At 41.4% G+C, this 22,774-nt stretch overlaps 5 protein-coding genes and 1 long non-coding RNA gene across 7 annotated transcripts in view; 2 read left to right on the top strand and 4 right to left on the bottom strand.

The window, feature by feature from the left end:
- Positions 1–2,832: 2,832 nt before the first annotated feature.
- On the bottom strand, positions 2,833–5,938 carry LOC115753545 (eukaryotic initiation factor 4A-III homolog B-like). The gene is made up of 8 exons (XM_030692191.2): positions 5,703–5,938; positions 4,557–4,797; positions 4,363–4,443; positions 4,136–4,243; positions 3,925–4,044; positions 3,602–3,769; positions 3,323–3,409; positions 2,833–3,213 (listed from the first exon to the last, which is right to left on the bottom strand). Exons 1-8 carry the CDS (start codon positions 5,936–5,938, stop codon positions 3,100–3,102), a joined length of 1,155 nt encoding a protein of 384 aa, XP_030548051.2. The 3' UTR covers positions 2,833–3,099.
- A 4,724-nt stretch (positions 5,939–10,662) lies between these two features.
- LOC125314459 overlaps positions 10,663–22,774 on the top strand; it is a 13,840-nt gene continuing 1,728 nt past the window's right edge. Inside the window, exons 1-2 of the long non-coding RNA XR_007197943.1 lie at positions 10,663–10,673; positions 12,172–12,175. This is a non-coding gene — a long non-coding RNA (uncharacterized LOC125314459). The remainder of the gene's footprint in view (positions 10,674–12,171; positions 12,176–22,774) is intronic.
- LOC115753514 (RING-H2 finger protein ATL22-like) lies at positions 12,183–14,381 on the bottom strand. 2 transcript variants are annotated; one of them, XM_048276738.1, is made up of 3 exons: positions 14,160–14,379; positions 13,397–14,027; positions 12,183–12,868 (listed from the first exon to the last, which is right to left on the bottom strand). In XM_048276738.1, the coding sequence occupies exons 1-3, from the start codon at positions 14,160–14,162 to the stop codon at positions 12,456–12,458; spliced, it is 1,047 nt and encodes a 348-aa protein (XP_048132695.1). In that variant the 5' UTR covers positions 14,163–14,379; the 3' UTR covers positions 12,183–12,455. The 2 variants fall into 2 exon arrangements, with proteins under 2 accessions (XP_048132695.1, XP_048132694.1); XM_048276737.1 differs by having other exon boundaries at positions 13,397–14,381.
- On the top strand, positions 14,605–15,984 carry LOC125314452. The gene is made up of 3 exons (XM_048276772.1): positions 14,605–14,878; positions 15,681–15,691; positions 15,746–15,984. The coding sequence occupies exons 1-3, from the start codon at positions 14,681–14,683 to the stop codon at positions 15,909–15,911; spliced, it is 375 nt and encodes a 124-aa protein (XP_048132729.1). The 5' UTR covers positions 14,605–14,680; the 3' UTR covers positions 15,912–15,984.
- On the bottom strand, positions 16,361–19,196 carry LOC115753577 (cytochrome b561 and DOMON domain-containing protein At3g61750). Its single transcript, XM_030692241.2, has 5 exons — positions 18,841–19,196; positions 18,100–18,496; positions 17,497–17,783; positions 16,873–17,173; positions 16,361–16,748 (listed from the first exon to the last, which is right to left on the bottom strand). The coding sequence occupies exons 1-5, from the start codon at positions 19,069–19,071 to the stop codon at positions 16,723–16,725; spliced, it is 1,242 nt and encodes a 413-aa protein (XP_030548101.1). The 5' UTR covers positions 19,072–19,196; the 3' UTR covers positions 16,361–16,722.
- LOC115753575 (dynamin-related protein 5A-like) overlaps positions 20,207–22,774 on the bottom strand; it is a 7,035-nt gene continuing 4,467 nt past the window's right edge. Inside the window, exons 10-16 of the mRNA XM_030692236.2 lie at positions 22,576–22,695; positions 22,313–22,383; positions 21,983–22,208; positions 21,621–21,671; positions 21,181–21,409; positions 20,714–20,853; positions 20,207–20,593 (exon numbers count right to left, since the gene is read on the bottom strand). Of these exons, the coding sequence (XP_030548096.1) occupies positions 20,465–20,593; positions 20,714–20,853; positions 21,181–21,409; positions 21,621–21,671; positions 21,983–22,208; positions 22,313–22,383; positions 22,576–22,695 (966 nt within the window). The 3' untranslated portion in view covers positions 20,207–20,464. The remainder of the gene's footprint in view (positions 20,594–20,713; positions 20,854–21,180; positions 21,410–21,620; positions 21,672–21,982; positions 22,209–22,312; positions 22,384–22,575; positions 22,696–22,774) is intronic.

The raw sequence follows: 22,774 nt of genomic DNA, 5'->3' as shown, positions 1-22,774 counted from the left end.
TGAAAGCCAGTCTTCAATTCTTGTGACTGTTCGTGGGATAATTTTTAGATTAAGTTGCTGATCCTGCCAAACCTTTTTTTATCCAGGGACATAGGAGCAGAAGATGCTCGAGGGTTTCAGGAGCTTGACGGCATATGGCACAAGAAGAATTTGGTAAGATTTTCCTCTTCATTAAGGTCACAGTAGTAGGCAAAGCATCCTGGGAAACTCGCCATAGAAATTGCTTGATTTTTGGGGGGATAGGTAGTTTCCAAAGAGTAGACCATAAAGTGGGGGGTCGATGATAGGAGGAAGATGGTGCAGTCGATGGTTGACACGGGGAGGCCAGATATGACCGCTAGTAGGAGGACTTAACTATATAGAGGCCCGTGTGATGTAGCGTCCAAATTATTTTATCTTCGGGCAGTAGTGGATTTAGGGGAATGGCAAGGATCTCAGCTACGGTTTCAAGAGGGAATATAGATGAAATTAGGGTAGTATCCCACTGCACCGATGAAGTTATAAGGGCTGCAGCTATAACCAAGGAAGGGTTTCCTGAGTGCGGCTGCCCCTGAATGAGACCCGAAGGTAACCATCGATCATAATAGATACGGATATGATGGCCATTACCGACTTGCCAATGGACTTATGGGGCTATTTGGTCCCGACCTGCAAGGATGCTTTGCCAACCCCACGAAGGGAGGCTACCCTTGCCTGCCTCCCAAAAGGATGTCCAAGAAAAGTATAAACTTTTAAATAAAGTTGCCCATAAGTTGGAAGAAGCTGAGTGCAGCCGCCATGCGATTTTACCTAACATTGCCTTGTTAAAGTGAATAAGGTCTCGAAACCCCAAGCCTCCCTCTTTCTTACTACGAGTAAGGACGTCCCAGCTTTCCCAATGTAGGCTAGATTTGGCGTTGCTATTTTTCCACCGAAAAAGGCCAATCTGTCTATGAATGGCTCGGCACACTGAAAGCGGAATTTTGAACACTGTCAGGGCATACTGAGGAATGGCCTGAATGACTGCTTTGATTAATATTTCCTTTCCATCCATTGAGAACAAATTTTCTTTCCACCCTTCGAGCTTGCCATGGACTCTGGCTAGTATCCAAGAGAAAAGCTATTTTTTAGTCTAGCCCTAATCTGAAGGCAAGCCCAAATACTTCCCTGTTTGAGTAATCTCTGGAACCCGTAATTCAGCAGCCAATGTAGAACGTAAGGATGGAGGGCAGCCCAAGCTGACGAAAATGCCTGATTTATTGAGGTTGATCTCCTGGCCCGACGCATATCAGTATTGATTCAAGATATAAGCCAAACTCTGGCACCCCATTTAGGAAGAACATAGCATCATCCGCAAAGAGGAGATGCGAAAGAGTCTGACAATGATGATTAACGGTAATACCTGTGAAACTACCATCATGTACTGCTTGAGTTAACATAAAAGAAAGGATGTTGGATACCAAGATGAAGGGATATGGTGAGAGCGGTTCTCCTTGGCGCAAGACTCTTGTTGGTTGGAAGTAAGGAAGCAGAGTGCCATTTACTTTAATACTGAAAGTAGCTGTGCGAATGCATTCCATGATCCAAGAAACTCATCACGAGGAGAAGCCCATATTAAGCATACAGTCCTCTAGAAAACCCATTCAACATGGTCATAGGCCTTAGACATATCGAGTTTTAGTATAGCTTGGAATTTTTTTAATCCTATGACGTACCCGAAGTTGGTGGAGCACCTCTTGCACAAAGGGTAGGTCCAGGCCCTGGGGGGGGTGGTTTTGCATATCCTTTGGTGCTGCTCCCCCACCCCCGTCGGACCCTAGCTGGCCATTCCCGGCGATGGTGGGGCTACAATGGTTTCCCCCTCATCTTTTTGCAAAAAGCCGCTCAGTAGACCGGGCGGCAGGTCATCGCCAGCAAAGAGGGCTATGCAGGCCCTCTCCATTGTGCGGAGCCATCCCTTTTTTTTTTTTTTTAATTAATTAATTAATTTATTTTTATTTATAGCTTTTTTACTTTTTGTTAGCTTATTTCTAAAATCTGTACTGAATTTTTTAGATAAATTGCCATGTGTAGTCCATGTGGACACCTGGACTAATTTATTAATTATAAATGAGGCGCAACTAAATTAATTTAAAAGATAGAAATAACAAGAAAAAAATTATTAAAAAAGAAATTTCTCTAATAAGTATTATTTCACGGTGTTTAGAGTAGATGGAAGACAATTGTTTATTAATCAGAAAGTTTTTAGCGTAAGGATTTCCTGTTAACAAAAAAGGGTAGGTTGAAAATCAACAAAATACAAGCAAATTAAGGAGTAGAAAACAGACAGTAATAGAAGGGTTTGCAGGGTCACGTACACTCTTGTGGAGGTGTCCACGGTATGGCAAGACGCGAGGGCAATGGTGGAAGTCTTTGCCGGTGCCGGATTGCACCGGAGCAATCACGTCTCGGCCTTGGCTTGGACAATCGGGCACCACCGCTCGCTGTTGAATCGCCGAAGGCTTGTCGAACCCCGTGGCCATAGATGCCGCGGAGGACATCCTCGCTCAGGCTCATGCAGTTGAAGCTCGCCACAGCCGCCACGCCGGGCCCCGTCTTGAATTCCGCCATCGCCTCTGGCTAAATCGAAACAGATGAGGAAAGGGCAAGAGAACAATCTGCCTGTCTCTTGGCATAGATGAGGGAGCCAGCAATAGAAATATACACGCAAACCCTAGGAACAATAGGGTTCATAGATATTTTTAGATTGGAATTATGTAAGCGTTCTACGAGCTTTACTGAGATTCGGAAACTCCGATCCCGGTCAAATTGAGCATGTAATTGCACACAAGAGTTGACAAGGTCAGGAATAAGTCAATAAGTTATTACCCAAATTGTCGAATGGTTTCCATATTTTTTGTGGTAAGACACCATTCGTGTATGAGCCCGTGTTCAAAGATCGAAACTCAAAATACATAAGATAAAATCCTTGAATTAAACATTCGAAACACAACCCAACCGCCTCCCAAGTTTTGAAAAGAACAAAGAATGCGATAATTTATGGGTGAGGAGTAACGTAACGCTTTGCTTTAGGCTATTAACAGGAAGCCTTTCACGGCCTTTCTAAATGTTCTTATCTTGTCAAATTATATCAGGAAGGTCCTCCAGACATTGAGCTATAGTGGTGCCATAGTACTGTTCTATGTCTCTAAGAATCTGGATTTCCTTGTCCTTGACCAGATTTACCACAGCGCCCTGCAAAAGCAGACAGCGATTGGCATTTGTAAACATTTATCGTTACACCTATTGAAGAAAATGCAAATAGGAATGCGATTGCCTCCACTACAATATTCAAAATAGTCACCTTCCGCCCAAAACGGCCTGCTCGACCAACCCGATGGATGTACAGCTCTCTGTTGTTAGGAAGGTCATAGTTGACGACAAGACAAACCTACAGTGTGTATTGAGAGTGATTCAGTCGTCCACTCGCCCAATTAAACGGTCGTGGTCCAACAGGGAAAACAAGAAATTTGTCCTTCCATAAGAACAAGCATCCAACATACCAATGAGCCAATGCACAATGCGGAAAAAAAAAAAAAAAAAACAGTAGGATGCAGCAGTGATGGAAATTTTTAGGACTAACCTGCTCAACATCAATCCCTCGAGCCCACACATCGGTAGTGATCATCAACCGAGTCGCCCCACATCGAAATGCAGCCATTACTGCATCTCTCTCCCTTTGAGGCATGTCACCGTGCATGAAAGACACAGTGAAGTTACAATCACGCATCTTTTCAGCAAGCCACTCCACCTGCTCGACAAATATAAGGAATGCATGATGAGGACAAATATATGGACTACATGATGAGCCACAGCACAAAGTACATAGATCAAAGGGAAATAAAGCAGTGGAGTTCTTCACAATCTCTGAGTCATCCTCAAAATGGAACCTGACTGGGATCGTACCTTCCGCTTGGTGTTGCAGAATATGACTCCTTGGCTTATAGTGCAGACGTCGTATATATCGCACAGAGTGTCGAATTTCCACTCTTCTCTTTCCACTGACACAAAGTACTGTTTGACGCGCTGTAACCATACGAATAAAAGGTACGTGGGTGTCAAAAAATTATCATAATCCCTAGCCGCCATCGAATGCAACAAACCCACTATAGCTCACCTCCAGCATCAACTCATCACGCTTCACAACAATCCGTATCGGATCGGTCATGAATCTTCCTGTCATCTCCAGAATCTCAGTGGGGAGTGTTGCTGAAACTAAGACAACCTGCAATGGAATTAAGCCAAGGGGTGAGAAAACTAGGGACTATTACTTCGGTTATCGGGCAAAAGAAGTCGTCTTTACTACTACTACTACACATGAACTCAACATAAAGGACAGGGAACCTGAAGCTCCGGCGGTAGGTATCTGTAAACGTCAAAGATGTGATCCTTAAATCCTCTGCTCAGCATCTCATCAGCTTCGTCCTGGAAAAAGAATGAAGGTGGGCGAAAAGTGAGAACTTGTTTGCGCAGAAAGCAAAAAAGAAACCTGAAATGATCCGGAGTCGAAGGAGAAGGAGGTGATGCAGTGCACTCACAAGGACTAGGAGTTTGATAGCTCTAGTACGAAGAGTTCTCCTCTTTATCATGTCGAGAACCCTGCCGGGAGTTCCAGACACGACATGAACTCCGAGCTCCAATTTCCGGGTATCTTCGCCCATGCTCTTCCCTCCAACACAGGCATGGGCTAGTATGTTCTTGTAATAACCAATAGCCAGCACAACTCTCTCCGTCTGACTCGCCAAATCCCTCGTAGGTGACAAAATCAGCACTTGCACACTGCACGGAACATGAAGAAGGACAAAATTGACGGCCAAAAGGCGGCAACCAAAAAAACAAATTGCAACTTTCAGAGAGCCAAATAAAAAAGGGTAGGCTGAAAATCAACAAAATACAAGCAAAGGAGTCAGGGGATAATGAAGAAAATCTTTTATGCCTAGCAAGTGCCCAACATATTCAGTTAAGAGCACCCACTTAAACATTCCAAAGAAAGCTTCTCAAAACAAACTTCTGCCTTGTTAAGAATTGATCCATTTACTAGAAAAATCCAGAAAAATCCTAAAATATCTAGTCCTCATACGGCAAAGGAGTAGTATAGAATAATCTAGAGTGTGTAGAAAAATCTTGGTTGACAAGTCAAAGTGTACATGGTTAGCAATAAAGACACGTGGGCCATGTATTCACCGTATGTTGATTGTAGTGTCGGTGGAATCTGCCTATAAATAGGCTTGATAGTGCTCTTGTAAGTATAGAAGAAAAAGAAAAAAAAACTAGTCAAACACCCAATAGCCTTGTAATTATTTTCCACTTCATAAAAGGTGTTTCCTTGACTACCGATCTTGCCTCCTTGTCGTAAATAGCCAAAACAATACACCCTCACCAAATATCAATTTACGCTTCCCCAAAAACTAACATGCCTCAACATCAGAACATCTCAAATTCTTCGGTTAACGAAGTTGAAAACCAAAAAGATTAAATTTTGTTACACTAGAAATTCGAGAGAGAAGGTTTGCGAATTTTTTTATTTATTTATCCTTGGTGTCATAGGTTGAGCTCTATAATGACTCATCTTACCTTCCAAAGCAAAACGCATAACATGCCTTAACCTAATTCCAGTAAAAACAAAAAAAAAAAGAAACAAAGCAACAGAAGGGTTTGGAATGGAGGGTCACGACGTCACGTACTCTCTTGTGGAGGTGTCCACGATATGGCAAGACGCGAGGGCAATGGTGGAAGTTTTGCCAGTGCCAGATTGCGCCTGAGCAATAACGTCTCGGCCTTGGACAATCGGCACCACTGCTCGCTGTTGAATCGCGGAAGGCTTGTCGAACCCGTGGCCATAGATGCCGTGGAGGATATCATCGCTCAGGCCCATGCAGTCGAAGGTCGCCACGGCCTCCACTTCTGGCCCCGTCGCCATTGCCGAATCGAAAGAGATGAAGAAAGGGCAAGAGGACAATCTGTCCGTCTGGAGCGAGCTATAGATATATATACACATAAACCCTAGGAGCAATAGAGTCCAGTGATATTTTTAGATTGGAATTATGTAAGCGTTCTACGAGCTTTACTGGGATTCGGAAACTTCGATCCGGGTCCCACACAATCTCCCATATCAGCCATTTCAAATCAGATATAATTTTGCACCTTGATTTTGGATATCGCAAAATTTTCAATCATCTTCTCTAAGTAAAGCTAAAAAATATCAACTCACTTTTAAACGATTAAACTATGAGTATTGCAAAATTTTCTAATCTGACTAAATATCATCGACACTTTTGAACTTACCAAATTTTAAAAAAAATTATAATTTTTCCAATATAATACTTCAATCATATTTTGTGTAAGGATCGCGCTTTTTCCACTTCTCTTTTAGCTAAAACACTCCTCTTTTTTTTTTTTTACCATATTATCTCTCGTATGGCCCATCACTTTAAAAAGTGATCATATTTTTTTGTTTATTCTAACTCTTTTTATTTTGTTTCTTCATTTATTTTTTCCTTACGGATCTCACTTTCCTTTTTTTTTTTTCTCCTTTCCTTTCCACCTTTTGACATCTTAGTTCTCGCTGTGAAAGTGGCGAATAAGCTCAGAGGGAAGGTAAGTCCGTGAGGGTCGTGTCCTTGGTTTATTGGAAACTTTTTGACAAACAATCTCCCGAGTATAAAGAGAGTATGTTTCCTTACTATTGGATCAAGTGTAGTTAGTATTGAAGTCGGAATGACTTTTGGTTGGGAGAAGATCGTTGGAAGCAAAGTTAAGGCTATTGGAATTTGGCACTACTGCCGAGGCTATCGTTGCTGCAGCCAAGCAATTGTCTTAGTCGAAGTAGTAGTCTATTCATGTTATTTTTTCTCGGGATTTGGGTTTTGGAGCAGAGCTTAATGGAGTAACCGCCCTTAACGAGGTCCCTTATGCTTTAATAAGAGCGAATTATGAAGTTTTTAGTTGCTTGAATTTCCTCAATGCAACAAAATATAGATTTTAGAATGGAGTAGATTAAGTAATATTGCAACTGCGAAAACACTTGGAGCTTCTTCTCTTTTTTTTTATTTTTTTTATTTTTTATATATAGATTTGTATCGACTTGTGGCTGAATCACATGAAACATATTTATCCTCCATTCCCATCCTCTTTGCAAGACTTAAATGGTTTAAATTGTGTTTTTCGATTTTTGCTCTTAAAAGAAAATTATTTTTATTTTTCTAGAAAATAAGAATTCTTTCGACAGAAGGAGAGAGGCTAAATAAAAGAGTTGCATCTCTCTCTCTCCTCTAGCCAAAAAGGTAGGGGTGAGCGGTTACAGGTTCCTTACAGGTTCCACTTGGAACCCGGAATCTACCCGTCGGAACAGGTTCCTTATTTTTGGAACCTAAAACCTACCCGTCATACTTTAGAACTTGGAACCTACCCTATCACAAGTTCTAGGGTCGGTTCCAGGGTACCCAAGAACCTATCAATTTCTTTTATTTTATTTTCTTTTTTCATTTTTAGTTAAGCAAAATGAAAGTGAACGCTATAACATCTAAGAGAAAGTAGAGGTGAGTTATTTTAGATTTCGTACATGTTATATTTAGTTACTGAAACCAATCCATTGGAGCATGTTTATAATTTTTTGGAACCCGAAACTTACCGTGAGAGACCAAAAGATTATACACTCATCATCGGATGCCATAGAACATTATAGGATCGTGCAAAAATATATACCAAGAAAAATAGATAAATTTATTTCGGGATCTAGGGTTCAAGATCCAGGTTCCAGGTTCCACTACTTGGAACCCGGAACCTACCCGTTATGACAGGTTCTTCAATTTTTGGAACCTGGAACCTACCCCGCATTCCTTGGAACCCGGAACCAGACAGGATCCTACGGGTTTCGGGTTTAGGTTCTCGCTTCTACCCTGGAACCATGCTCACCCCTACAAAAAGGCGTCACCGTTAGGGGTGTGTAAGAAGAGAATGGCTTGCAAGTAGACCTGTCAATAGGGGGTGAGCATGGGCCGGGTGGGCCGGGTCTAAATCTAGACCCCGAAACCGACCCTGTTATAACCGGTTCTCAGCTTTTAGAACCGAGAACCGACCCCGTTTATTTTGAAACCTGTTTTGGAACCGATCCTGTTTTTCGGTCCGGTTCCAGGGTCTACCCGAAAACCTATTTTTTCTTTTTTTTTTAATCAAAATAATATGAGTATCAATGAAATAACCAATAAAAATTATAATCCACCAAAAGCAACAGTCTAAAATATAATAGATAATACGACAAGATGGGAAGAAACAGAGGACCGAGAGGAGGTGAGGGACGTGAGGCAACTAAAGAGCAAGCGACGATAGACCTAACTGGTGGGTCTTCACCTAGGATTTCTTTTTAAAAAAAAACTAAAAATCGGTTCTAAAATCGGTCCGGGTGGGTCTTCACCTAGAACCGATTCCCGAATCGGTTTAAGCGAGAACCGATTCCCGACCTTGTTTTTTGGGTGGGCCGATCCGGGTTCGGGGTAAATCCGGTCCAGTTGCATACCCCTACCTGTTAAACGGGGTGGATTGGATTGGGTTTGAATTGGGTCATAAATGGTCCGATCCAAATTGACCTATTAACCTATTTATAACTCATTTATGTGTAGTACAAATTTATTGATCCATACCCGACTCGAACCCATGCCCAATTCATACCCGACTCGACTCATATTACTAAAATACTTCTATATTTAGTAATAGTGGACAATTTTTATATTTTTTTTATAATTTTAAAAAATTTGAATTTTCTTATTTTTATTTCTTTTAGAAATGTGATTTTTTTCCTTTTATAAAATATGATTTATTTTTTCTTTTTTTTCCTTTCTACAATTAGCAACGGCTGCCCAACCCTAACCGACCACAGGCGAGGTTCGACGTCACGGACGAGCCCCCACCCCCACCGTCGCCCACTCGGCCGCCACCACCTTCCGCCCCGCCACAGCCGGCCTGCCACGCATATTGATTTTTCCTTATACGATTCTACCTATTCTCTTCCCGGTCACTCTATAATCTTCCCAGTAAAATTAATTGAGATTAAAGTGATGACTCAATGCTTCGATAAATTGTAAAGAGTCATATAAAAATTAGTACGAACTTATTTTTTTAACTATACAAACTCAGTATTTAGCAAATATAAGATATAATTTAAAAAAAAAAACATTTCAACAGATTTTCATGCTCGACCCTCCCCTTCGCCTCATGCGACTCTGCCCTTTCCTCCACTGCCGGCACCACCCTCTTCAACCGCAGGAAGCAAGCAAAGCGTCCAGAATGTGTGATGCTAAAGAAGAGTTGATTTTCAGGGAATTGGACAAAATTAGAAACAGAAACAGATTCGACTTGGAATCTCAAATGGGACACCTTTGTTGTTAAACAAAAGCGATGCAAACCTTTAAGAGGAAGCGTTGAATTCTGTGATCTCGAAACACAATGTGCAAAGGCCTACTCCTCTCTATGGCACTCTCTCTCTCTCTGTAGGGATTTTTGCGAAGCTCTTGCTTTTCTGGGTTGAATAAGGGGTGGTTGGGCTCGAATGGAAAATAATTTTTAAAAAATGGATTGAGGGAGAAGATGGCCACAAACAACAGTTAGACTGGTCATCAATGATCCTCTGAAGCCGTCGTCGTCGCCTAACTCCGCCAAGTGCTCCTCCCCGAAGGCGGCATTCCGCCACTCCTTCAGCGCCTACTTCCCGCACTCCTTCGCCCAGGTCCAGCCCTGCCCGTCGGACATCTCTGAGCTCCTCCGCTTGGTTGGGGAACTCCGCAAGCGCGAGCTGCTTCTCAAGCACAAGCTCATACGAGAGACGGCGTCCCCTGTCCAGGTAGGTGCTCAAGGGCATGATTAGCTCCAAGAACCCCGTTGCCAACTTGATGAGGCGGATCGAAAAGCTCGAAGAGTCGAACGAGACGCTGAGGCGCGACCGTGCAGAGCTAGGTTGGAACTTAGAGGATGAGAATATGGCGACTCGCGAGCGAGGGGAGGGGAAAGAGTGACCCATATATGACCCATTTATTTCTTAAATAGGTCATATATGAGTTTAAGACCCATTTTGACAGGTCCACTTGCAAGAGAGAAAACGGAGATACATTTGCAAGAAGCTTAGAATTGAGACGTCAAAGGCATGTAAAGAAACAAGAAGAATGAAGAGGGATCCGCAAGGACAAAAAAAGAAAATAAACAAAAAAGGAAGAGATTTTTCTTTTTGGTAAAAAAGAAGAAGAGTTAACTAAAGAAAAAAGGATTAATTTTGTAGAGTGGTGGGCCACACAATGAATATTATGGTCAAAACACAAGAAAAGGGGAGTGTATTAGCCAAAAGAGGAGTGAAAAAAGCACCACCTCTCCCTTGCCAGCCATTCCCGATGATGGTGGGGTGCGGCCGGCACCTTTGTTCCAAGCAATCCCCTTTTTCTTTCAACTTTTTGACCTTTTTTTTTTAGTTTTTTATCTTATTTTTCAAATTTAATTTAATTTTTTTTAAATGTAGTTAGCTTATTTTTAAAAATTAGTACTAAATTTTTTTAAATAAATTTCCACCTAGAGTCCTTGTGGATTAATTTTTTTATTAAAAAATTGCCATGTAGACTTATTTATTAATTATAAATGACGTGGCACTAAATTGATTTAAATAAAAATGCCACGTATATTTTTTTATCGGAGTCTCTCGCTATTAGCACTTAATTAATCGTCTTTTTCCTGATTTTACATTAAAGTGAGTTGGCTAAAAATTTTGATACCAAAGAAAGTATCGTACACAAACTTTGGCACTTGTGGTATTCTTCTGCTATTTTTCGTGATATTCAATTTGAAATTAAACCATCAAGGAATCTCGAATTGTATAAAAAATTCAGAATATTACTATGAATCAATGTTGGAATTAAAAATGTGCTATATTTATAGAAATTAATAGAATTTCATATATAGTTCTCTTTATCTAAACTCCGATTGGGTTGCCCTTCTTCCACTCCTAATTTGTCTTAGACACTTCATTCACAATGTATTGACCCTATTACCTCTCGTTTTTTCCTCATTTAGGATGCTATACTAGTAAAGAGTCAAATGTGAGGCCAATTTGGGAGTTTTTTTTATTTTCTTTTTCTTTTTCTTTAGTGTCTCCCATTATGATTCCTCTTGGATGATGTTGGTCCTTTCTCACCGCAAAAACTAGCTCAAAGGATGAGGCTTTCCTCACACATATAAACCGACCACCCTTGTATCTTTCCCATATGATAGTTAAGTCCAAACTTGTTAGTAACCTTGAGCTCGATACCGGTTATTAGGTTTCGGCATACAATTACAACGAAGTAAAGCGTAAAACAGCGAGAAAAAAAATCGATGCACGAGATTATATCTTGGTTCGCCCTTAAACTAGTGTTAAGTCTAGTAGAGAATTTCGCTATAATTAGCACCTTACACTTTTTGTTACATCACTCAATTACAATAAAAAAAAAGGAGCATATATAGTAGTACTGGTTATTCATGAGTTCAAGCCCAAACTTGAATCTACTAATAAAAAAGTATGGGCTTAAATTTGTAAAAGCCTTAGTGTCCATGGAATACTGCCCCCTTGAGACACCTCTAAGGCGGCTCTCCCGGACCTTGCTCAACGTGACGCAGGACCCACGTCCTATCGAAGGGGAATATGAACCACACCCCAATAATAATAATAGCGGTGGTGGTGGATTTGGTGGTGGAGATAATTCATGACCGAACGCTGACTTTGAGAATACGAGTACTGTTGTTAATTTGAGGAAGCTGAGTAAGCGAGTCTGCATTGCCTGATCTCATGTCCTGGTTTGATTGAAACAGACCGGCAATACGAGAGTATGATCTCTTGATTCGAGGCAGGTTTGATGCTTATGACCTGAGGATGAAACACTACTTGTGCTGATTTCATATTATATTTCTTCTGGGATGGTTGTAATCTATTTTGGTGTTCGTGTTTTAGGTCATGCACATTTCATGGTTCCTAAAATCCCTTCAGCTTCACGCCTCATCTGAAGAAGATGTGAGCAGTCAGCAAAAGGTATGTCCAATTGTCCACACATCTCTTACAGAATTTCGAGAAAAATACGGCGTGCATCGAGCTATATTCAGCCTTAAGGATAGACTAAGTATTATCATTTGTAAGGGAGACAGTAACGTCGAGTTGCTTAGGAATTATTCAGCTGTTGCATTTCTCCTGAGTCCTGATATCGGTATCACGACCAATCAAAGAGCAGGAGTATCTTAACAAATCTATTCTCGGAAGTAACTATGGACTCAATGCATTCTCTATGCAGATGCACGTTTATGTTAGTGAGAAACAATTTGTGTGGTTAAGGGGATTGACACTAAGTGCAGAGAACTTGAAAGGAAAAAAAATGGCCGTCAGTCATGGAGGTTTGACACTATTACAGCGAGAAAAAAGTTAGAAATTTTCATCAAGTATCATTAGGAGGGACTGGCGACGCAGAGTTCCTGCAAACCGGACACTTACTGCTCATCTTGAGCCACTCATCGATGCACTCTGCGTGGAAGCAGTGTCCACACGCGGGTATGCACCTCAGGATCTCTTTGGGCCGGTACTCAGCCAAGCATATCGGGCAAATATTGTCATTGGGTCCTGTAAGGCGAAGACTCTCGCCAAGTACTATCTTTGTGAAAGATTCGATGGTGGAGTCGTCCAGGCCAACTGCTACGATGCTCGGCTGTGGGATCACGGCGGCTGGATCAGTGCTCCGTCTTCGGTCCGTGCAGCATATGAAGACGCCAATCCCGAGGGAGCTAAAGATTGCTGGTAGAGTAATTGTGAGGCATACGATCCCGAAAACCAATAGACCCTTCCTCATTCGACCTGAAAGGAGAAACCATCAAAGACGGAAGGCATAAATAATAAGGAAATAAGATCTGAATGATACTTGTTGGTGAACCCCAGAGAGGAGCGTTGACTATGGGCCTCATGGACAAGAACTCAATAATAATACAATCGGTTTGATAGCTGTGGAATCGTGTACAGCAAGGAAATGACATCTCTGCGCTCGTTCTTTAATTCTCTAATATGGTTGACAATGCGTGCAATAGCCATCGCCACTTATATTCTATGGGAAGTAGGAAAATTCTTCGAAAGCTTAAAATAGCGATCGGAGTTTGAAGCCTAGTGCCGCCACATAGATATGAGACTGATTATTGTGTGGTGTCCTTATCAATACCAAATGGAGTTGCAGAAAACTATACAGGTGTTCACCAGGGCTAGGACCCTGGAGCCACCACGAATATCTTGACCCCGTCTGATGAAACTTTTAACAAAGCTTCGTCGCAGATATGGTTAAGATTGATGAAGTTAACAGGTCATGAATTCAAGGATCTAAAAGAAAAGAGTTACCTTTAGCAGGAATTCTGAAACAACCGATGTTTTGACTGCTGTTACTTGCAAAACCACATACGCCACCCTCCATTTCACAATCTATGCAGTCAGGCGTAAACCAGGAGAGCTGAAGATCCTGATTCAGGAAATCTGGAGGGCCCTGATCGTATTGAATGGGCCAAGATATTGGGATCGGTCGACTGACGATTATGCTGCAGACCGTGGCCATACTCTTCACGAAGCTCTCATCCGAAGATGCAAGGACCGTGCGAGTACTGTTACTGAGGCAGCCGATGGCGGAATAGCGAGATGTGAGATTCACTGGACAGTCGAGGAAGGTGAAGTTCTCATAATAAGTGGTGGAAAACGGAGAATCTGAGAGATTCAGCTGAAGAAGTCGTTTAGGGAGGCAATCCCCTGGATCATAGAGCTGTATCTGTTGCACAGGAAAATTTATCTCGCGGACGAAGAATTCACCAGAATAAGGAAGTCTCATGATTGTCCTTCCTAGGTCATCGCAACTTAAGTTGAAGCCGGGGTACCCACAGCTCTCGGGTTGCCAACGGTCTTCCAAACGAAAGGGAAAGCGAACCGGGATGCTGCTGCTGCTGCAAGCCATAACGGAGCAATTCTGCGCGGCAGTTCTGCTCTGGAAGAGGAAGAGAACAAAGAGATTAGCTAAGATATACATGATTCTGAAGGGACTTGCCTTGAGAATGAAACGGGCATATATACAAAATAAGTTGCTCGTATCAAGTTCAAGTCCCTATTAATATATTACCATTACCAAAGTCAAACTTCATGGCGAGTTGTCTTGGTCTTGCATCAAAGCAAGCCTCCATAAACTATTCCATAGGATCTGAGCCCCCAAGGAGTTGATGTTTACCGAGAAGCCAGAGCTTAAAACCAGCCAAAGCTTTGCAAGCAAACATTTCTTTTTCATCAGAATGCGAAATGTTTTTTTTTTTTTTTGTATAACTGAGAATGCCCGTGCAAAGGGTATGTACAAGTTTCTGGTACATTCAAACAATTGGTCGATTCTTACACTATTCAATATCTCACCATGTCGACTATATATATAGAGAGAGAGAGAGAGAGAGCTTACCATGTGAAAAAAAATAAACAAAATTAGGTGGTTTTCTCGTCAAGAAAAGAAAAAAAAAAAACATAGGTCCAGTCTTGGGCCCAAACGGCCCGACCCGACGATCATGGTCTAGAAAAGAAAGGCTGACAAACCCGTCCCGGATGAACCCTCTTGAAAACCCTAGTTGACTTTCATTCTTCACAGGGCTGGGGCTGGCCATGGTGGCTTGCCTAGAGGAAAATGGCGAAATTTCTCCCCTTTTTCCTTCCAGTTCTTCCTCCAATTGCAAAAAAGGGTTGTCTTTTGGGCTATTTTTGGCCGTTTTGGTGCATGATGGTTTGTCGGATTGCGGCTTAATGGATCAAACTATCCTCCGGAGCGGCTCTCTGTTTCATGGAATTCAGCCGGGGAAACTGATGAAAGTATTTCTTAATCGTCAATCTCACTTTCATGGTTCTGGGCTTGTAACAGTTGGTTCATTTTAGCTGATTTTTTGCGCATAGGGTACAATTTGCACGGTTTCAAGATTCCTCATAAAAATCGGTCTTTTGCATTTGCTTAAAAGGTCACTTGTTTGTGGAGGAAAATGCTGCTTATGCTGTGTCTGGTAATTAGTGATCAGTCGTTAGTGATGCCTGAATTATGGTTTTCTGTTGATTGTTCGATGTTGGGACTTGGATGTGATGTTTGAAAGTAAAAGGTCTGAGCAGGACGATTGTGTCGAGCTTAATCAAAAACTAAGAGGGCCCCAGTCCTTGCTTAAGTTGTGGCATAGCGACTTTCGCAACCTCTTGTACATTGATCTGGCCATGCTCGACATCCTCTTGTTGATTATGGTCGTGGGTTGGATTAAAAGGCGTGGGTTGCATTCTAATATGGAATGCTCACCTAGACTTCTCCCAACACGATGGCACATTCATCGACACCTGACATCGTCCTGCATTGATCAGAATCCTTGTACTGATCCTTCGTTCCCCTGTTACGCCCATTCTGTCTGTTATGGCGTTTTTCAAGTCTGGTGCATTGAATGTAGCTTAAAGGAGAAATGGGGGTGACTAGTTAATAGGCCATGTTTCTGCGAGTCCGAACAAAATGTCTGACAGAGTGTCTTCTTACAGATAATTCAGCCTATGAGGTTTGCAGGGTGGTCATTAACCTGTTGTGTTGATCATGAATTTTTCTAATGACGCTCATCTCCCTAATGTATTTGATGTGCAGGTCAAAGTAGAAAGGTACCTTTGTGATTCAATTGATTCCTATTAAGTGGCAGTCGCGGCTTTATTTGTTGCATCGCTGCATAATGAGTTGAATGTCCCTTCAGGTTGCCACAGCACAGCAGATCTGTTGTTTTCTTTTACAATCATGTCGATCGACACTGTATCAGAGCATTACGCACCTGTGGATCCTGATTATCTAGTTGATGTAAGTCTATGTATACAGCAATTGTAAACTAAGTCCATCTTGTAAGTTGTTACTGAAGGAGCATAATTTATGTTTTCAGTTTGAGAGCGAGTTTCATTTATTTCTATCTTGTCTTGTGGGTTTCTCTTGTATGATCGCATGTCTTTTATTATTTCTTTTGAATGTCTAAAAAAGATGAAGCTACATTGCTAGAATAACGAAAGCAACACAATTGATGTAAGCCCGGTATTGAAAAATGGGCATAAGCAATGAAACGAGGATCATTCTTGTCATGCCTTTGCAAAGTGAAGTTTGAGGATTGAAAAATACACGTTCTTATTTACATTTTAATACAGTGAGCGCATTCCATTCTGTTCTAATTGGTCATATTGTTTATCCTCTTTGTTCATGAAGTAGAAGTCAGCTTATGTGACTAGTGTATGAACTTTGTACCATTCTGCCTTTTGAAAGCTTCCTCCAATCATTTACCATTTAAATGAAAATGAAACTCAGAAAACCTGACACGCTCATTCTCTGTTCTTTTTTTTTGTTCTTTCTTGTTTTTACAACAATGCATCTGTTCTCAAACACATTCGAAAGTCAAAGGGGCAAGAAAATGAAAGTAGTACCTGCCACTCCGCATCATGAGAAAAAAATGCAGCAAAACTTTACTTACATATTCTGATACTGAAAGAAGTCACTGAAGATGAGAAGGAGATTGAACACAGTGAAGAGCTTGCATGAGGAAGCTGAAGCCGAAATGGTATGCTTTGAGAAACAACCCCTGCAGGCTCAGTACCATGTTGGGACATCCTTGCAGGAGAAAATCAACATCGGCTTGTGGGTAGGTCTAAAGTTCCTATCTGTGTGATGGCAGCCTCACTTCTGTGCTTTCTCATGATTTATCAATGCAAAATTTGAGTTTGGTCAGAGTCACCTTTATCTCAACCAGTCAATATACTATTTAAGAACAATGCATTAGTAATGTGAATAGAAGCTGAGAACGGACCTTTATTTGGCAATGCTTCTTCAATGGGATTCATCTGGAAGGCAGAAGGCACCTCAAGTCTTGTTGAATTTCTTCTTTTCATCCGAAATAACACTTCCAGAATGATAACTGCAGCTATAACCAAGCTGACTAGAAACCCATATCCTATCTTCCATTCATTCCCTGCATGCCCTGCTTCTGTCCCCAACACTATGTTTATTGCTCCAAAGAAGAGGGTAAGTCTTCCTACCCAGCTGTGGTACCAATTCCAGTACCTTCGAATCTTGGCATCCTTGTCCGGCCGCAGAAAGAACGCCAATATCTGAAAATAAAATGACACATTCAGATTAGCGAGCACCATAAAGCAATCTTTCCAATCCAAGGAGACTCTTCATATCAACTCCTTAGATATATTGGGTCCTTTCATTGCCGCGCATGACTTGTCAGATTGATCACGATCGGCTGGATAGAGAAACCTTTCTTTCAATCGCTTAGCTTTCACGATAGGTAACCAAATGTCAAGCGAGTACTTGGTTTTAGAAGCCACATTCACTGGCAAATTTGCCAAGTGATGAGGTATCAGATTTTGCATGATAGCATACTTGACGCGATTTCAGAATAGAATGTGATCAAGTTAAAGCGAACCTGAAGAATAGTTAGCACAAGAACAAAAATGCCAATTCCTCTGTGGTTTGGTATGTCGGGATGAACTTCATTGTAGAGTTGCACTCCGACTACTACAGCAGCTAACCCGATTATAAACCCGATGAACTGTGTAATTGCATGAATGTAGTACCACTGGGGATCCTTGTGCCTAAAGTATCTGGCAACTATCGCCCCAATAGGAAGGATTAGACCCCATCCAATAAGGGCTAATGCCCCGTGGGTTCTCTTTCTCTCACTCACGTATTTTGCCCCTGGTGACGTTGAACCTGCAGAGAGTAAAAATTCAGTCACTCATCTGGCTGAAAGAAAAACACAATAATAGCATCCGTGCTGTAGCCAGATGATACAGAACAAAGCAACAGATGGTAATTTTAAAATGAATTGTAATTAACTTAAGATTAACATTATATGTTTGGAAAGACAACATTAGCTAGTTCAGATTATATATATTGATTGCGTCAGTCAAACAGGTTTACTCCTTCACCACCCCGGGTCGCTCTTGAGCTGAAAATGGTGTTGCGATATTCAAAATGGAAAGAGCACAATCGAGGGAGGATAAAGTTCTAGTAGAGTGCAAGGAACCTGCTACAAAGTCGACATAGATTGTTGTTTTATCGACATGATGGGTGAGTCGGTGGTGCTTCGGATATGCAGTTCCAAAAGCCAAAATGACTGGTTGTCTGGCAAGAGGTTTGCTCAACTTCAGCTGGAAAGCCACGTAAATTCTAGAGGAGTGAAGTGCAACAGCCGCTGGAACTCCGCTGAGTGGCAATTCGCCTTTGCCTGGTATAACTTTGGAGGCAGCAGTACCTTGCAGGTAGTATTGCATGATCTTTGGTTGGCCCTTTTTGTTGAACCATCCAACCATTGCACTGGATCCAACCATCAACCCGTCCTTTGAGAAACCGATTCCAACCCATCCCGTGGTGTATACAGCAGATAACATAATGGTCAAAGTGCCGTCTTCACTCTGGTAATGCTGTGGCAAATGAGAATTTCAGTCAGCAAAGAGTAGGTCTATGCTTTGGTGAAAATGGATCTAGCTCTAAGGTATCTCTGCAAACATAATTGTTTTCCTTTGGTCATGCTTAGGTGCCTTTCGATTAATTCTGCTATCTATTAGCTGCCACTATCAAGTGCAAGTTCATGCCTTCGTATGAGTTTATTTGGCTCGGTTACCATAAATAGAAAAAGAGAATGACGGCAGTTATCTACTCTACCACCAATAAACACACAGAACTTCCGGGCAGTGCGTCATTTCCGGCCAAACATGATTGACAAATGTAAAGTTCCATTTCACCGATGTGGTTGAAGTTTACTCACTCTCAGAACAAAAGTATTCCAAACGGTCATGCAGGACAGTTTGGATTGGGAAATGTTACTGTACGGTGGAGGAAGCAAGCTTGCGAGATCGGTCCTGCACTCTTCTGGCCCTTTCTCGTTTGATCCAGCATCATCAGCTGCTGCAAACATTTCATGTTCCAGCACAAAAATGAGGACGCATAGCCCGAAAATGAACCTTGCAAGTGAGACCCAAGATCCAAAACCTGCCATGAAAGCACTGTGCAGCTGAAACTAGATCAAAGGTTTCTAGAAAAGAGAGAAACCAGATCAAGATCAAGAAGTGTGATTGGGGAATGTGAAGGAACTATTGGCGGTTGAGAGGTATCAGTCTCTTGTATGCGAAGCTTAGGGAGAGGGGTGGGTAGCAAAGATGGTGGTTAGTAATCATGTTTCCCTCCAAATTTTTGAGGGCTACTAACTACCCAACGGGAATGGGCTTGCTTAATCTTTCCTTCTGTGCATCATCTTTTTCACAACTCGAGGATAGATCAAACTTTTCCCACAAGGTACATAATTTAAATAAATGCGACTCTCTTTAACAATTTTATTATCGATTTTATGCTCTACTAGTTCAGTTTTGGAAAATGATCTTATGGGGTTTTGTGTTGAATATTAACGTTTTCTATCCTATAGATTTAGCCAATAAACTAATCTTTTGTTTGTTAACCGCGATTACTTCTCAACTGTAGAACATAACTACTCTACAAGAATCGAGCATGTATGTATGTATATATATTCCCTTCTTTGTGGTATGTGTATTAAAGTGTGTTCTTATTGTTAAGGCAGATACTGTGACAACTGATCAATCAAATATGCTAATTCTAGAAAGAGAGCATGCAAGAGGCCATTTCTCTGTGAATTTTTATGGCGAAGTTTTTTGGTCACCTAACACTCTGCCTTTTTGAGGCCCACCGGCCACATGAAGAATAGGTGCCTAGTCATTCCATTGCAAATTTACAACTCCACTCGTCTTGCAATGTACGATACAGCATAAAGGGTTCACCTCCAAACCCCCGCAAAAGGGAAGCTGGGTCACCAAAATAGATCAGTTCATTCACTTCAAGTACACATTTCCTGCAAAATATCTTTATTCATAGTTAGGTGGAAGCTGGAATACGTCCAGCTGAAGCTCAGCTGCTACTTTTAATCTTGAAGCGTATAGGTAACATAATCATGTGTTGCCATCGAAGACATTCCTAGACAACCCGCGACAAAAATTCGATTTTCAGTTGGAAAGGATACGAATTATGCTTTGTTAACCTCATCAACCTTGTAAACACATTACCGCATTTTGTCTGTAGGAGTGCTTGCCAATGTTTGTGTCCTATAGATCCATGTGTAGGCGTCTGGGTCGTTCCCCCTAGAGGGGGGAAAATGTCCTTTAGGATTTAGAATGAAGTAAATGTGAAGTCTCCTACAAAAGAATGGACACGATACAGGCAAACCAAATATGCCAACATCCCTCAAATGAATGACCAAGAAACAGGTGGCAAATAGGCCCTCTGCCGCTACACTAAAATCTGCGTGCAAAGAATCGGAATCTCCAAAACCCAAGAACTGAATCGCAGCTTTTGCAAAACTCCAATGCGTAATCGGCACCCCTCTACTTGGACCATGAAACTGCATCAATCTCTGCCTGTGCGCTTCTGTATAACTCCAACCTCTTAGCAAGGGAGGTACGCCGCTGCATGACAGCTGGATCTTCGTTCAGCAAAGAGGCTAACTGCTTTGTCTGCGAATTGGAGAACCCAAAACGAGGATGGGAGTCAAAATTCACAAAATGGGTGAGGACAATGGTGGGGGGATAAAAGACGGACAATGAAGAAAAAGAGGGAGATCCAATCATCTTTACCTCCTTTTTACCCAGTTCAGCAAAAAAATAATCCATTAAGCTACGTTTGGCCTCTCGTACTTGACAGTAGACAATGGACTTTGGAATGGAGTTCCTCAAAGTTGCGCAAACCATGTTGATGTACGATAGCACGGTCGACCCTGTGTTGTTCAGAGGGATGTTACCAATATAAATTGAAAAAGCTACCATAACCTTCCCTAATTTAAAATTTACAATGGATCTAAACCTGTCAGTCTCCAGAAATAACAGATGAATCTAGCTTTTCTCTCGGGATGAATCCAAGAAAAATGGCAAAACTAAAACCTTAAAAAAACTCGGCGACAAAGATAAACACTCACTCCATGACGTGTGAGAGGCCAAATAAAGCCTAGACCCAGAACTCTAATGCAAACAAACTAAAAATTTTCTCCACAATTCCTTGTACTAGTGGGACCTACCACTATATATATGCATAACATATGACTTACCGATTCGTCGGAGATATGCATCGTTATATCTATCGAAAATCGAGTGCGACGGATTTCCACCCTTCTCACTATCTTGGGGAAGCTTGCGGAAGAATTCAACTGTCAGATAACCACACTCCATGTCCACTAGCTGAAGTGTTGCTTTTCTGCTTTCTTCTTTCATTCTGTCTAAAGATTCACAAGCTGCAGCGCTAACTTCCACCTTCAAAGAGGGATACTGCTTTAATTCCTACACCAAACAAAAAGAATGTTGAGCATTTCTACCAATATTTCAGCATATAGTTTAAACAGAAAATAGAATGCAAATATATTAGTAATCATATTTGGGCTCCCTGAACATAAAACCAATGATAACAACTTGGTGTCAATGCCTTATTCTGGGCAATTCTCATGCAGAAAAATAAAAATAAAAGACAGTTTTGCAACGTGATGGGACTTGCCACTGTCTCGCTGATAGCCTTGTGAACCAACTCCTTCAGTATTGCATGAACCTAAATCAGCAATCAGAAAAGAAGCCATTATTATCAAGAAGGCCAAGGCAACCATGCTAGTCAGTAATTCTCGAGCAATTAAGGTGGCACACACCTGTGCCCCGCAATTGTATTTAGAAGTGCGTGTGTCAACACTAGTGGACTGTTGGCATGTGTGACTGAGCAGCAGAGTGCAGTTCCATATAGGATATATTGGACAAACCACTTACATATTTGTTTACCGAAAGGTTACACCTTAGGACTTGAATGATTATCACTTTGAAAAAGAAGTGTCATGATTGGGTGATACAAAATTAGATGATATTACATACCGCATCGACAGCAGCCTCAGCAGGACCTTTGATAGTACCTAAGGAAGACTCAATAAGGCGACGATATCCCTGTTCCGGCGCTATCAGATGTGGTTGATAACCATCAGCTTCTGTTATAAGCTTTCGCACATGATCCATTGAGAGATTTTTGTCGAATTGGAGTCTCTTCATTGCAGCGGGAAGTTGGTTATCAAACACAAAGTATATTTTATCACCACCAGAGCGGCTGTAGGGATCAGTTGTCAATAGATCATAAGAAATATGGAAGCAACACAAATTTTAGCAGATCACTGACCATATTACAAAAAAATATATAAGTAGAGTACATACACGCCATCGAGATGTTCTTTAAATATCTGATCAAAGGCACGGCATATTTCCATGATCATGTATAGTTTTCCCTGCATTAACACAAGTACGTTCCATAGATCGCATTACTTTAATGCTGGCACAATCTAATTTAAACATAAAGAATGCTGACTTAAACTCTGAAGTTCAAATCCATAGAAGTGAAAAGGACATGACAGCAGGATCAGAACAGTAAAGCATAACTCTAGAAGTAACAGGTATGTAAACAAACTTAGCATACTTACTCCAGCATCAGTCGCAATAGGCTTCCCGAGTCGGGTCAGTTCTGTTTCTAGTTCAATTATTGTCTTGCTGATAAGTGATTGAAGGGCTGGAATTTTTGACCTGATGACACCTTCCAAATGCTAAAAAACACAAGATTATTGTTTGTGGAAGTAAAAAAATTAAAAGACAAACTATTCTTTCAAGGAGGGGGAACTATAA

Source organism: Rhodamnia argentea, chromosome 3 (genome assembly GCF_020921035.1).
Source record: "Rhodamnia argentea isolate NSW1041297 chromosome 3, ASM2092103v1, whole genome shotgun sequence".
NCBI classification, from domain to species: Eukaryota; Viridiplantae; Streptophyta; class Magnoliopsida; order Myrtales; family Myrtaceae; genus Rhodamnia; species Rhodamnia argentea.
The sequence above is the reverse complement of the archived record's forward strand: the minus strand, read 5'-3'. Positions and strand labels throughout refer to the sequence as shown.